The sequence below is a fragment of the Podarcis raffonei genome, chromosome 16 (assembly GCF_027172205.1).
Source record: "Podarcis raffonei isolate rPodRaf1 chromosome 16, rPodRaf1.pri, whole genome shotgun sequence".
NCBI lineage: Eukaryota > Metazoa > Chordata > Lepidosauria > Squamata > Lacertidae > Podarcis > Podarcis raffonei.
Window position 1 is genome coordinate 36,232,057 of NC_070617.1, and position 13,791 is coordinate 36,245,847.

The following is a 13,791-nucleotide window of genomic DNA, read 5'->3' on the forward strand; positions in this document are numbered from 1 at the left end:
GCGGGGTTGATGTTGCCAGCCTTCATGTCATGCTTGCAAGCATAGAGTTGGTCTGTCAATGGGTCTGGTGCCTGAAGCCAGCTCCCCACAGAGCATGTCCTTGGAGATCCTGCCATTTTCCATTCTGTGCACATGACCAAGCCAGCGTAGACGTCACTGAGACAGGAGTGCGAACCTGCTGGGAATGGGAGCTTTGGAATAGACCTACTAAAATGAATGGTCTCTCAAGTTAGTCATTGCCTCCAATTTCAGTGGGTCTGCTATGAGCAGAGAGTTCTCCAAATCATTTAGATTTTAAAAAAAATATCCCTGTGGCAGTCAACAGTGCTTTTTTAAAAAAAAAAATCCCTTAAATTTCTCACTTCTAGCACATGAAAAGCTACTCTATAGTTAACAGACATATCTGCCTTGAACATCAACCATCTAGTTCTGAAATAAACTAGTTCTGAAATCATCTTACTGACCTTCTAAGAAATTCTGGAGTGAATGGAGGACTCTATTTCTATTGCTCTCATATAAAGAGCAATAAATAAGATAGTACACCATATCTTTGATCTGGCCTAATTCGTATACACAAATGGAGTCATTTATTGGCATGTTAAATAATTTGCTAGTTCTGTGGGCATAGTTTGAAACCTGAACTGAGTAAGCACATGCCTAATGGTGGGAGGAGGGAGTCAGTTCCCAAATATAAACAGTTCTTTTATGGTCTGTAGGGGTAGCATCCCTTAGAAGTTGCCTGGTCATGTTGACCCTTGATTCTGGCCCTGCTGTGGAAGTTCAGACTGTAATCTTCGTGGGGCAGGAGCCTAACTTCATTTTGATATAAGAAGTAGTAGAGACCGCAGATGAATGTTTTTATTCTTTTAATAATGTTTCAATGTTTCACTTTGATTGCATTTAACCTTTGAGAATATATTAGGCTTGATTTTTGTGTGTTCTCCCTCCTACGTTGCATTCAATCTCTCCTTAAAGTGTATCCCTGAAAGTGATACAAATGGCAGGATGTTTTAGCACCGGAGGGTAAATCAGCTATCCTTGAAGCTATCTGAGACCCAGGAAGAGGATTTTATGATGCTCTATCCCCCCCATTGAAGGCTAGGTTGCCAGGGCAATGTCGGACACCCAAGACCTAAAATGGTCAAATGATCTGGGCACATCGGGCCACTCCAAGGTGATTGTGGGGTTGAAGATACCAGTATGGAGCCATGGGTGTTTTACTTCTCATGACCTGTAACCTTTCCTGATGTGTGTGAATATGTTTTATGACTCTGGCATGTTGAGTCGAGTGAGCTCTGTCCTATTGTAATAGCTATAACAAGCGCTGGGTTCCTAAATCTGGATGCTGGACTTGAAAATAGTTTCCTTGGTTCTGTGGTTTATTCAAAAGCTGGTTGTTCCTCTCCTGGATAACAAACAAGGTGGTGTAGAGGTAAATTCTTAACACAATGTGCCATGCACACTGACAATGTTTTCCCCTCCTCTCTCTTCCTTCAGCACCAATGCTCCACCCTCTGAGATCATGCAAATTGATTTTGAAATAGAAGATCTTAGTGAATTGCCAGACACCCAACTTATTACGTGGCAAGTCGAGTATCCAGGAGACAGAACATCTGACCTTGGCATCTCCAAGATCTACGTAAGCCAGAAAGACCTAGTTGGTGTTCTTCCATTGGCAATGGTAAGAGAAACCGTTTACTGCCCCGGTACTGTTTAGTGTGCAAGCACAGTTCTAGACCATATTGAACAGAAATGTGACCATTTTCACATCTGTACTCTTTGCAGTCTGGAGTTATGGAATTCAGTTGAGCATTTGGATAAAGATCTTAACAGCATGAGCAATTTGATGATGGAACCCGTTACCTAGTAAGGTAGTAAGTTCTTGTTGACTGGAGGACTGCAAGCAGAGGCTAGCCAGAGAATGTTCTAACTCTGGATTTCCAGAATTGAACGGGGTGTTGGAACAGGCAGCTTAAGAGACTCTCTCCAGATCTAGAATTCTATGATTCCACTAGCCGCAGGTGGGAAATGGGAAGGTGTCCCCTTCTGCTATCTGCCCACCATCAAAGCCTTGCTTACGGGGTCATGGAAGATCTTGCAGAAACCTGGAAGTCACTCCTATAGCCTCTTCTCATTTTTCCAACAGTGGCGGGCAGGGTGCCACCACCCTTTAGACTCCGCCACCCAAGGTGGCTGCCTCAGTCTGCCTCATGGACGGGCCGATCCTGCCACTCTGTGAATGCAAAAGTCAATGGTCTACAACACACCATACAGAAGATTGTGTAAAAGTGTGTCAGACTATGGAAGATATCTGTCTCTTGTGTATAGTTTATGTAATTCCACGTTCAGACGATTGGTCCAAACATAATCCCAGTGGATTAATCCCAATATGGGCAATTTGGGAGCTGCCCCAATAACCTCAGCATGCTCTTCCCCACCCCCCACCCACCTGCCTTCTTATGCACAACCAGCTACTGCCGGTCAGTGTAAACAATACTGATGAGTTAGCAAACTCCCTATTCCCCTCACGGAGCTACATCTCCCAGAGTCCTCAGAGAAGAGTGTTTGACTGTGAAACCACTCTGGGAATTGTAGCTCTGTGAGGGGAATAGGGAGTCTCCTAACTCATCTCAGCAACCGTAAGCAATGACAGTCCTCAGTATTCTTCGGGAGGAAGCCATGGCTGTTTAAAGTGGCCTGATACGGCTTTGAATGGATAGTGCAGATTGCTGGAAGAACAGACCATGAAAAGATTGAACACTTGGCATTGTTCAGCAGTTTCTAAAGGCTGTGAAATCAAATCCCTCTTTTTCATAACACCACGTACAAGGATGGCTCTGTAATTGTGGGGCAGGCGAGGGAGTTGTTTAATAAACGGGCTTTTTGACTGTGGCTCATTGGACAAGACAATTGGATGCCCCTCGTTCTCTCTAGTGTGTTCTTTGGCCCCAAATTACTGTGCTGGCTGGAACAAGGGATATCATCTTCCAAGATTTTTTATGCCCGGAGCTTACTCTTTGACCCATTTATTAAAAATATTGACACATGTTATTATTTGGAAAGAGGAAAGAAATAAACTATATGGGGGAGAGAGATAATTAATATTTGAGTAAAAAAAATTGGGGGGGAGGTGAATAATAGGAGCCAAGTGGTTGCCTAGTGACAAGCAGTTAATTATTATACCATTAGTCAAGGTTGAAGAGTGGTTTGTGCCATGGCTTTAATCTGCCAATTTCAGAGGAACTCGCATGTCACCTTGGCACTTAATGGTGCCAAATGCTATTGCATTTCTCTCTGATAGCTGTATTTTTGCTTTTATTTTTTTAAAAAGAAACAAGAACAACACAACACACTTTTCTTGTCTGCTGGGTTACCGAATAGAATTGAAAAAGATAACTCTGCAATCAGGGTGTCAGATGGTGAAGAAGTGAGAACACGCAGCTTTAGATCAGGGGTGTTAGGAAACTATTTCTTTCCTGGAGGGGGGGCCACATTTCCTTCCAGGCAGCCTACTAGAGGCCACATGTCAGGGGTGAGAAGAGACAAAAGTGGGCCGTGCAGCCAATGTAATTTTTTCCATACACACAAACTCCCACACCTCTGTCCTCCCTCCAGGCCAGCTAGAGACATTATAAGAGTTCAAGGACACACTCCAGCCAGGTGAAAAACACTGAAGGTGGGTGGAAAATACATGGGGGGTTGTCCTAAATGAAGAGGACAGGCGGGAAGCATTTGGCCTCCAGGCTGTAGGTTCCCCACCCATGATTTAGATGGGGCATCCTGGAGCCCTCTAGATGTTGTTGGACTACAGCTCCCATCATTCTTGACCCACTGCCTCTGCTGGCTGATGGGAGTTGGAGTCCCCCAGCATCAGCAGAGCCACAGCTTCTGTTTCAGATTGATGCTCTGCTCAGCCCCCTGTCTCAAGTCATTCTGGGGTGCTGGTTGTTTGATGTGGTTGACGGTGGCTCCCCATTTGCAGAATGCAGAGAGGCTCTCCTGGCACTATCACTATCTGCCTTCAGGTGCCAGTCAAAAACTCTATAACCTTTGAGAAACGGATGGGGTGTTTGTAATGTATTTTTATTTCCTCTTAATTTTAATGTATCTAAAGGTAAAGGGACCCCTGACCATTAGGTCCAGTCGTGGCCGACTCTGGGGTTGCGGAGCTCATCTCGCTTTATTGGCTGAGGTAGCCAGTGTACAGCTTCCGGGCCATGTGGCCAGCATGACTAAGCCACTTCTGGTGAACCAGAGCAGCGCACGGAAACACTGTTTACCTTCCCACTGGAGCAGTACCTATTTATCTACTTGCACTTGATGTGCTTTCGAACTGCTAGGTTGGCAGGAGCTGGGACCAAACAACAGGAGCTCACCCAGTTGTGGGGATTCGAACCGCCAACCTTCTGATCGGCAAGTCCTAGGCTCTGTGGCTTAACCCACAGTGGCACCCGCGTCCCTTTAATGTATCTATGTGGCATTTATTGTTTGTTTGGCACTTTGGGCTGCCCTGGGCAGGAAAACACAGTTAGCAAATTTAATAAATAATAATGCTAATCATAATAATAATAATGTGTTGCTAAATCTTCCTAACCTCCTGGGTAGCAAGCAGTTGGGTATAAAAAAACCCCTTCTGGGTCAGATATGGCCTATGCCAGAGCTAAATGTCCTTCTGCACTGGGTTGCTGTCTGACCAGTACAGCCTTCCTGGCTTCTATGTGCTTTAGTGTGTGTCCATTAGCGCTGACTCAAAGCTCCTGCCTCCCAGTTCCTTGGTTTCCTCCAATAGCTCCCTATGGTTTACTCTTGGCACCCTGCTTGGCTGAGGGGCTGTGTTTGGTGCACCGGGTTCCATGTTAAGCAAACCTGCTCCTTGGCACACTTTAGGGAATTTTATACTTTGGACTTAAAGCATCTAAGAGTGGGGGCTTCTGGGGAGATAAATGGACCTTCTCGTCCCATGTACCCATGCCTGGCAACTCTACTTCTCAGATGACGTATTGCTAAGAGTCCTGCATGCCTCAGTTGTGCACTTAGTATGCACTAAGTATTGAGCTTTTAGTGTTGCATCTCCAGGCCTTTGGAATGAGCAACCAATAGAAATTAGCAAAGCTCCTGCTGTTTTGATATTTAGGTGGCTATTGAAGACTGTTGCAGATTTATTTCTTATTCTACAATTGTGGACATGGTTGTTTTGTTTTAATCTTGCTGAGTTTGCAATGTATTTTTTTTTTTACACCTCTTCAACAACATTTGGCTATGAAACTGTTAGGGGTGGGTAATAATAATAATAATTTATTATTTATACCCCGCCCATCTGGCTGGGCTTCCCCAGCCACTCTGGACAGCTTCCAACAAAAGATTAAAAATACATTAAGACATCAGTCATTAAAAACTTCCCTAAACAGGGCTGCCTTCAGATGTCTTCTAAACATGAGCTAGTTGTTTATTTCTTTGACATCTGATGAGAGGGTGTTCCACAGGGCGGGTGCCACTACTGAGAAGGCCCACTGCCTGGTTCCCTGTATTTATCAATTTCAGTTTCTCTCAATTTCTCATTTTTTCCAATCTTCTGTTTAGTTCTTCACATTTCCCACCAGTTTGAGAATCTGCCCCCCCCCCAAGTCCTCATGAAGATTCACCAGCATTTTAACATACACATTTAAAAAAATGCAGTTTCCCCAACAGACACATTTTTGCAAAGCAATATACCCTAAAATAATGCATTTGTGTGTGCCATTTTCACTAATATATGCAATTTTTTTGGAAACTTTACCCTGATATATATGCATTTTGTTCACATTACCTGGCTGGAGCAGTGAATTAGAGAAATGCAAATTGTTAGGAAAGTATAAATGAGGTAGGTTTGCCTTTAAATGTGAGCTGAATCAAATTTATCCCTTTATAAATCTGCCAGCAAGTAAATAGATAAAACATATTATTTTCTTTTAGTGTTGTAAGTCAGCCCTGATGCGTTTGAGGGCCCATCTGCTTAGTGGGGCCATGGACCCCTGTCCCAAAATCCTGTCTTGATGGACCTGCTTTAACTTTATTTCATTTCCTTACAGCAAAAAGGGTGTTTTGCTGTGACTGCTTTGTCCTACGCCTTCCACAGCCCTTCTCTCCAGTGTTTGCTTTCTCTTTTATCTTCATACCTGAGGATTATTGAGATGCAAGAGGTGGAACCATATGACAGCAGCTGTTGATGTTCTGGCGCTCGGTTGATCCCCACCAGAATTGTTGGCCAATGATAAAGAATGGGGGGGGGGGAAATCTTGACATGGTTTGCAACCTTCCTGCATTAACAGTGGATAAACACACCAAGGTTGGGACATTCAGGTCAAATTTACTGTCTGCAAAGGTGTGTTTTGCTCAGATAAATCACTTCCAGCTGCTGGAGATAGAGCTGAATTATGATGGCCTGCCCAACTTGAGCGTTTAGGACAAATGGCCCATTGTTCTAAACTGGAGGACATCTTGGCAGGGTGATGAGTACATAGATAGAAACTGCGGGTCTCTTTCCCCATCATATTGACAAGATCTCTTGTCCCTTTACTAAGAGGAGGCTATACTACCAATAAAAAGTACCCCATTTGGAGTACAATGCTATCTGGAATGGGTGGGAAACATTTTTCATCCCAAGGGCCACAGAACCTTCTGGGGAACCTTCCAGGGGCCATTTGCCAGTGGTGGGCAGAGCAAGAGACAAACGTGGGGGGAGTGATTAATTTAAATGTTCCCTTTGTACAGCAGGCCTGATACTGCAAACAGTTTTCTCCAGGGCCAGCCCAAGACATTTTGGCACCTGAGGTGAACCACTAAATGGTTCTCTCCCCACCAGTGAAGAAGGCCTGGATGAAGGGATGAATGAAGACCTACATCAGGAACACGGGGGAATAACGATTTACATCGGGATCTGCTGCCCCTGTGGGCCCTGAGGCGGTTGCCTCATCTTGCCTCATAGGTGAGCCAGGCCTCCATTGTGAAAAGGAAGAAGGCTTATCAGAGTTCCACAACTCATTCCTGCCAGGAAAAAAACTCACAGTGAGGTTGTGAGGCAAGGACCAGTGAAGGTATGTCATGCAGAGAATTCTGAGGGCCAGGTAGAGAGGTGTGAAGGGCCACATCATGTCCCCAGTCCTGACGTTCTCCATCCATGTTATAGACATTTCTCTAGAGGCGCCTTTGAGCTCAGTGGGGCCTAGATATGCCAAGGATTGCACTATGAACCATATTTATTTCCTATTCGGGGAATTTCTCTAGACCACACATCTCTATACCATCTTTCAGAGTTGGTACGTGTGCCTGAAGTGCACATGTGTTTGAAGTGTAATGGAGCCACTTTCTTGCCTGGTGGGAGAGATCTGTGCATATAAACCTGATTTATACTGTGCAAAGGTAGACAGTTCCTCCACCCACTTTTTCCCCCTTCGGTCCCACCTAATACCTCATGTGGCCATTGAAAGGCTCAGCTCAGCATTAAATCACACAGAATAAGTGAAGTTAACTCTTTATTAGAAGAATCAAGGTGTGCTCAGGAGTGCCAGGGCTAATGAGCACAGCAACTCTTCTCAGTAGGTCTTTTTAAAAAATAAAAAATATTTATTACTTTTAAAGCTTACAAAAAAGGAAAAGAAGAAAGAAAACACAAAAGAGAAAAACAAAGGAAAAAACAACAACAATACAATACAATATATAAACAATACAAAACACAACCTTAGCACATTAAACTAAACACATTAAACTAAACAAAACCCTAACCCTAACCCTAGACAAAACAAAACAAAAACAATTTAAAAACATACATCACACCTTTTCCATACTCTATCTTTCATTCCCTTGTTTCCTCGACCTCCTCTCACCTCCCTTTTTGTATTCCACTTCTATTAATTGTTTCAGCAAATCCTTTCCATCTTTCTCTATTTTCTGTCATATTATAAATATCTTAACATATTTTTAACCTTATTTTCCATTAAAACTAAAATACTTATATATGCTTAACTCTTTATAACATTTCTACTAAGGCCATAAAATTTCATTCCAACATTTTTCTATCACTCATTAATTTTACAGTATTTCTATAAATAAACTTTAAATTTTCCAATCTTCTTCCACCCTCTCTTCTCCCTGGTCTCGGATTCTGCCAGTCCTTTCCGTCAATTCCATATAGTCCATCAACCTGGAGATCTTATGTCCGAGGCTCTTAACTCTTTTCCAAGTCCCTTCTGCAGGTCTTCTTCATATTCTTTAATGCTAAAGAGCAGATCTCGGGGAGACTCCAACCTAACAATGCTTTTATTCCTTCTCGACAGGTCAGCCAAATTACCATAGTTAAAGTTAAGATCCATAAAGTGTTTCAGGACATGTTTCAAGATTCCTCCAAATCCAAAGGCCCCCAGAACTTCAATCTCCTCCTGACCCAAGTCCATGTCCCAAAAGTTCATTAATCCCTGCATAGAGGGATCTTTCCAACTTTCCTTCTCCAGTCCAAGCCGGGCTCCGATCCTCAAAATCTGACTTTTTCTAGATTCAATCATAAAAGGCCTCAACTTATAGTCCTCAATTTGCTTCTGTAAGGCTGAGGATCCCGCTTGTATTACTTTAGGTTCGACAACAACAGCTTTCTCCTTCTCCTCCACAATTTGTCCTGCCAAAGTAGATTCCTGTACCAAGTCCTGAATAATTTCTGTGTTGGTGTTCACTTTTTGTCTCAAATTAATCGCTATTTGTCCCAAGTTGTCAATTTTAGTAGTCATATCATCCGTCTTCCTGTGAAGCTGTTCCAACGAATAGCTTATCTTACATAATGCAGTCACTATGGCTTCTCCTGTCAACATTTTTAAATGGTCCAAGGTCAATCCCTGGTTCTCACAATTTCTTATCTTGCAGCTGGAGATTCCCCAGTTCCACTCCTGTAACAGTTTCAAAAGCTCCCTCTAGAGGGAAACAGTCTCCACTTGTATCAATCCTTTCAAGCACAACTCAAGCAATAAAGATAGTTTCAATTTTCAGTTACTTTTCCTCCTTTTTAAACGCAGAAGAGGACAATGGAAACAGTATATTTCTCTTATTTAGCTAGCTGTCAAATATGTTCTGTTCACAGTCAATGAACTCTCCCAAAACGTCACTCTTTCTGGCAGCCCGTTTCCAGGTTCAGAGCAGTGGTAATTTGATTTTTGACTCTCTCCTGCAGGCTCGCTAGGTCCAAAATTTCCCCCCTCTTCTCCTGCTTCCAAGGGGGATTTGATAGTTTTAACCGATGGAAATTTAATCCTTTGCCAAAGGCTTGTCGAGACTTTAGCTTGTAACGTCTTTGCTTCAATCTATTTACAAAAGAGGAAGGCGGACTTCCTGTTTAAAACCTTCCCGTTTCAGTGCCAAATTAAGGTATTTAAAGATCCAATTTTCCGTTCTACTCACGGGTAGTTGTTTCAAGTCCAATTGTCCACAGGAAAAAGTCAGCAATGCGGCTTCACTCCGTGAAAGAAGCAGTCAATTCGAAGCACCGCGCCACTCACCCCACGTCGCTCCGGATCCCCAAAACAGGGTTTCCCCACGAGTAGGGGAGGCGCAAAAGGTGCCAGCCGAATCCCAGGTTCACAAGCTTCTCCCGCCTGTGATTTCTGTGGGTCTCCGCCTTCGCCGTGGCGGTCAGACCCTGATTTCCACGGAGCAAGTTCCTCCCGATCGGAGGAGCTCCGCCATTGCCGGAGGCGCCAACCCGGAAGTCTCTCTTCTCAGTAGGTCTTGCCCCTATGAGACAGTTGTGGACGCTGAAGTTCCCCACAGCTATCTAAGTCTCCTTCTCCCCCAGGTCCTTCCCAAGCAATTTGAGACTACACCGGCACGTCGGTCTTGAGCCCTACCACTTCATAACTCTCCTGGTCCTGTCGCAGCAGTGGGGAGAGATGCCCTAGCTTCTTCTGCCATAGACTCTGCCTGCTCACTAAAACCTGTTACCTCTTCAGCTTCCGACACCTCCTTCTCTCCTCTGCTATATGGAGCTGAGGGTCCCATCCCATTGCATTATCTCTTGTAATATATAAATGTCTGCTTTGCAAATGTATTATCCTTTCAGAACCATGCTATATAGAAACATTGCATTTACAGTATATGCTTTATTGGTGAATCGCTTCCCACAAAAGATCTTGAAGTGATTTCATAACGAAAACAGCAATAATGAAAGCAATTGAAAACAATTCCACATGGAGAAAAAATTCAAATCCAATACAGATATCACTTGCTGAAAAAGGTCTTTAATACATTGACCCAAAGTACAGCTAGCTATCCTTTAAAATTCACACTTCTCTGAATTTTTGCCAGCTATGTAATGCATATCGTGGGGGAAATGATCATTAAAAACATATATTAGTGGATATTGTTACAAAAATGCATTATATTAGAGTAAATTGCTTACCCAAATGTCTATATTAGTCAAAACTGCATACCCAAATGTGCTTAGGAGAAATTTGCACTAAAACACCAACTAATTTTCTTGGGATTTTTAAAAATGCCAAATTACTGCAGAAATGTATAGGACCGCATGTGAGTTTGGAAAAATGCTAAATGTTGAGTATTGAAACTGTCAGCACCTTCCAACTTGCTGCGCTTCAACCAGCACATCAACTGGCCTCAGGAATGGTCCCAATTTCTTCTTTCTTCCTGCATTGCAAGTTGTGCTCAGGCCTTTTCGCATCTCCTTGGCACCGACAGCACGATTCACATTTCAGACTTGATAAGCAAGCCTTGTTCTTTGCAGGATAATTAAGGTTGCTGGAAAACAAAGCCAAGCCAGCTGGTCATTCAGCCAAATTAAGAGCTTTCTTTCTTTCTCCCCCGCCACCCCCTACAGACAAGTGGATTTTTTGTTCTTTCGATCTTTATCAGTGCAAATTCCCAGCCGGGATTTATTTTGTTCTCTTTCCCACTGACCCCTCATTTGTGGCAGGGTATTTATTGATTAGTTTTCTCATTTTCCCCACCTCATGCACCCCCACTTACTTTCACTGAACGGACATGGGAGGTTTGCTTACAGTGCAATTGATGGAAAACGAAAATTAACCTCGTTACTAATTAATTGGAGGCATGCTGGGAGGAGGATTTGAACCTCAATTAACCATGTGCAGAGCCAAGATTGGCCCTTGCCTAGGCAAGGAGCGAGGGCTGTAAATTCTGCTTCTGGGTGTTCTGTTCTCTCTCTCTCTCTCTCTCTCTCTCTCAGTGTGTGTGTGCGTGTGTGTCCCGCTTTCCTTTTTAACTTCTGTTGCTTCTGAGCCCAAATGAACAAACAATACAGTCGTACCTTGGAAGTCGAGCGGAATCTGTTCCAGAAGTACGTTCGACTTCCAAAACATTCAAAAACCAAACGGTGGCTTCTGATTGGCTGCGGGAAGCTCCTGCAGCTAACCAGAAGCCACAGAAATCCCGTCAGATGTTTGGGTTCCAAAAGAACATTCGCAAACTGAAACAATCACTTCTAGGTTTGTGTCATTCGGGAGCCAAAGTGTACAAGTTCCAGGGCGTTCAACAACCAAGGTGTGACTGTACTGTTTATTTGGTTTTTTGGTAGCAACTTTCAAGTACTTTCCTACCACTTCACAAGTATTATTCTGGTTTGAAGCCTCACTTCTGAACTGACCCTTTTCTAGGGATGGGAGAGAAAGGTGTTTGGTCTGCTTTTCAGCATCCAGCGATCCCAGAATGTTTGCAAGGAACAGAGCTCAGCTTCTAACTGGCACTTCTCCAGATTCCACTGTGCATTTTCAGCGTGTGAAACATGCTCATAGCATTATGAGCTATAATGCTCATAGCATGATGAGCATTTAACGACTTTAATATTAAAAAGATGCTTGCAGTTGCAGCCAGGAAGTGGCGGCATGCAATGGGTTCGAACAGGATAGAATTGGTGGATCATCTCATCCTTCCCCTTTGTGTTTCCAAAAAGAAAGAAATGTTTCACTCCAGAAAGGGAGAAGGGATGCACATTTGCATCCCATTTGCATATGTTAATTTATATGTGCAGGTGGAAAGGTAGGCATGATTACTCATTTAAATAGAATTACAAGATGCAACTCCCCCTAGTGGGGAAGGCTGTGACCAGATGAGCTCTGTACCTGCTAAGTGTGCTATACAAATGCTACCTGCTGGTGGGCAACTTCAAGACATCAGCTGCTCTTCCTTCTTAGGCTTCTTTAGCTTTAAATCAGACAGGGTAGCATCTTTTCCAGAAAACTCCTCCAAATAGGGAACTGTCATCTTTAAAGTTGTTCAGCATTAAAGCATCTGCTTTGCACACAGAAAGGGACACGGGTGGCGCTGTGGGTTAAACCACAGAGCCTAGGGCTTGCCGATCAGAAGGTCGGTGGTTCGAATCCCTGCGATGGGGTGAGCTCCTGTTGCTCGGTCCTTGCTCCTGCCAACCTAGCAGTTCAAAAGCACGTAAAAGTGCAAGTAGATAAATAGGTACCACTCTGGCGGGAAGGTAAATGGCGTTTCTGTGCGCTGCTCTGGTTCGCCAGAAGTGGCTTAGTCATGCTGGCCACATGACCCGGAAGCTGTACGCCGGCTCCCTTGGCCAATAAAGCGAGATGAGCGCCACAACCCCAGAGTCAGCCACGACTGGACCTAATGGTCAGGGGTCCCTTTACCTTTACCTTGCACACAGAAGGTTCCAGGTTCAATCACAGACATCTCTGGGAGAGAACTTAAACTTTGGAGAGTGACTGCCAGTCAGTGTCGGCAATGCTGAGATAGCTGACCAGTGACAGCTTCCTACATGGCCACCTTGCGTACAACAACCCCATAAGGGTGGCCTGCATAATTATTCCCATTTTGCAGATGGAAAAGCTGAGGACACCGGCTGAAAGACACAGGTTTGCCTGCCGCTGAGTTCATGGAAGAGGTGAGATGATCTATAGCCCAGGCAGTACCTTACGTAGGATTATGAGATAACAGGAAAGAAAGTAGACATACTAGCATGGATCACTCAAGCCAGCTCACTTGTGTCTTCGGTAGAAAATTCCAAGTTGATATCAGAAGGAAGGCAGTCCAAGTCAAAAGGGCATGAGTTAGCTCAGTGGTAGAATCTCTGATTTCCATGCAGAAGGTCCCAGGTTCAAGCCCAGGCATCTTCACTTAAAATTTAGAAGGGAGCAGAAAAGCCCTTCTGTGCCAGAGATCTACTGCCACTCAGTGTAGACTATACCGGGTTAGATGAGCACAGAGTCTGTGCCTGATGTAACGTGGAATGAAAGAACTACTTTTTCTCTGTCTTGAATCTTCTGACACTGGTCACGTTCAGATTATCAATCCTTCGATTATTAAACCAATATATCCTTAGTTTATCCCACCCACCCACATAGTGCAGTTAGTGCTGGTGGACGCCCCAGAAAATTAGCTTGATTAGTTGTATTTGGTCCTCAGCAGGTGGAGACATCACCTTGCCAACAAAGGTCCGTATAGTTAAAGCTATGGTTTTCCCAATAGTGATGTATGGAAGTGAGAGCTGGACCATAAAGAAGGCTGTTCGCCAAAGAATTGATGCTTTTGAATTATGGAGGAGACTCTTGAGAGTCCCATGGACTGCAAGAAGATCAAACCTATCCATTCTTAAGGAAATCAGCCCTGAGTGCTCACTGGAAGGACAGATCCTGAAGCTGAGGCTCCAATACTTTGGCCACCTCATGAGAAGAGAAGACTCCCTGGAAAAGACCCTGATGTTGGGAAAGATTGAGGGCACAAGGAGAAGGGGATGACAGAGGACGAGAAGGTTGGATAGTGTTCTCAAAGCTA

The 13,791-nt window shown here is 44.0% G+C and overlaps 1 protein-coding gene across 2 annotated transcripts in view; it reads left to right on the forward strand.

Annotated features, from left to right (window-relative positions):
- LOC128404418 (transmembrane protein 132D-like) overlaps window positions 1-13,791 on the forward strand; it is a 468,160-nt gene that overhangs the window by 314,654 nt on the left and 139,715 nt on the right. For both annotated transcript variants that reach the window (XM_053370015.1, XM_053370016.1), the window contains one exon: window positions 1,498-1,681. In XM_053370015.1, the coding sequence (XP_053225990.1) occupies window positions 1,498-1,681 (184 nt within the window). The remainder of the gene's footprint in view (window positions 1-1,497; window positions 1,682-13,791) is intronic.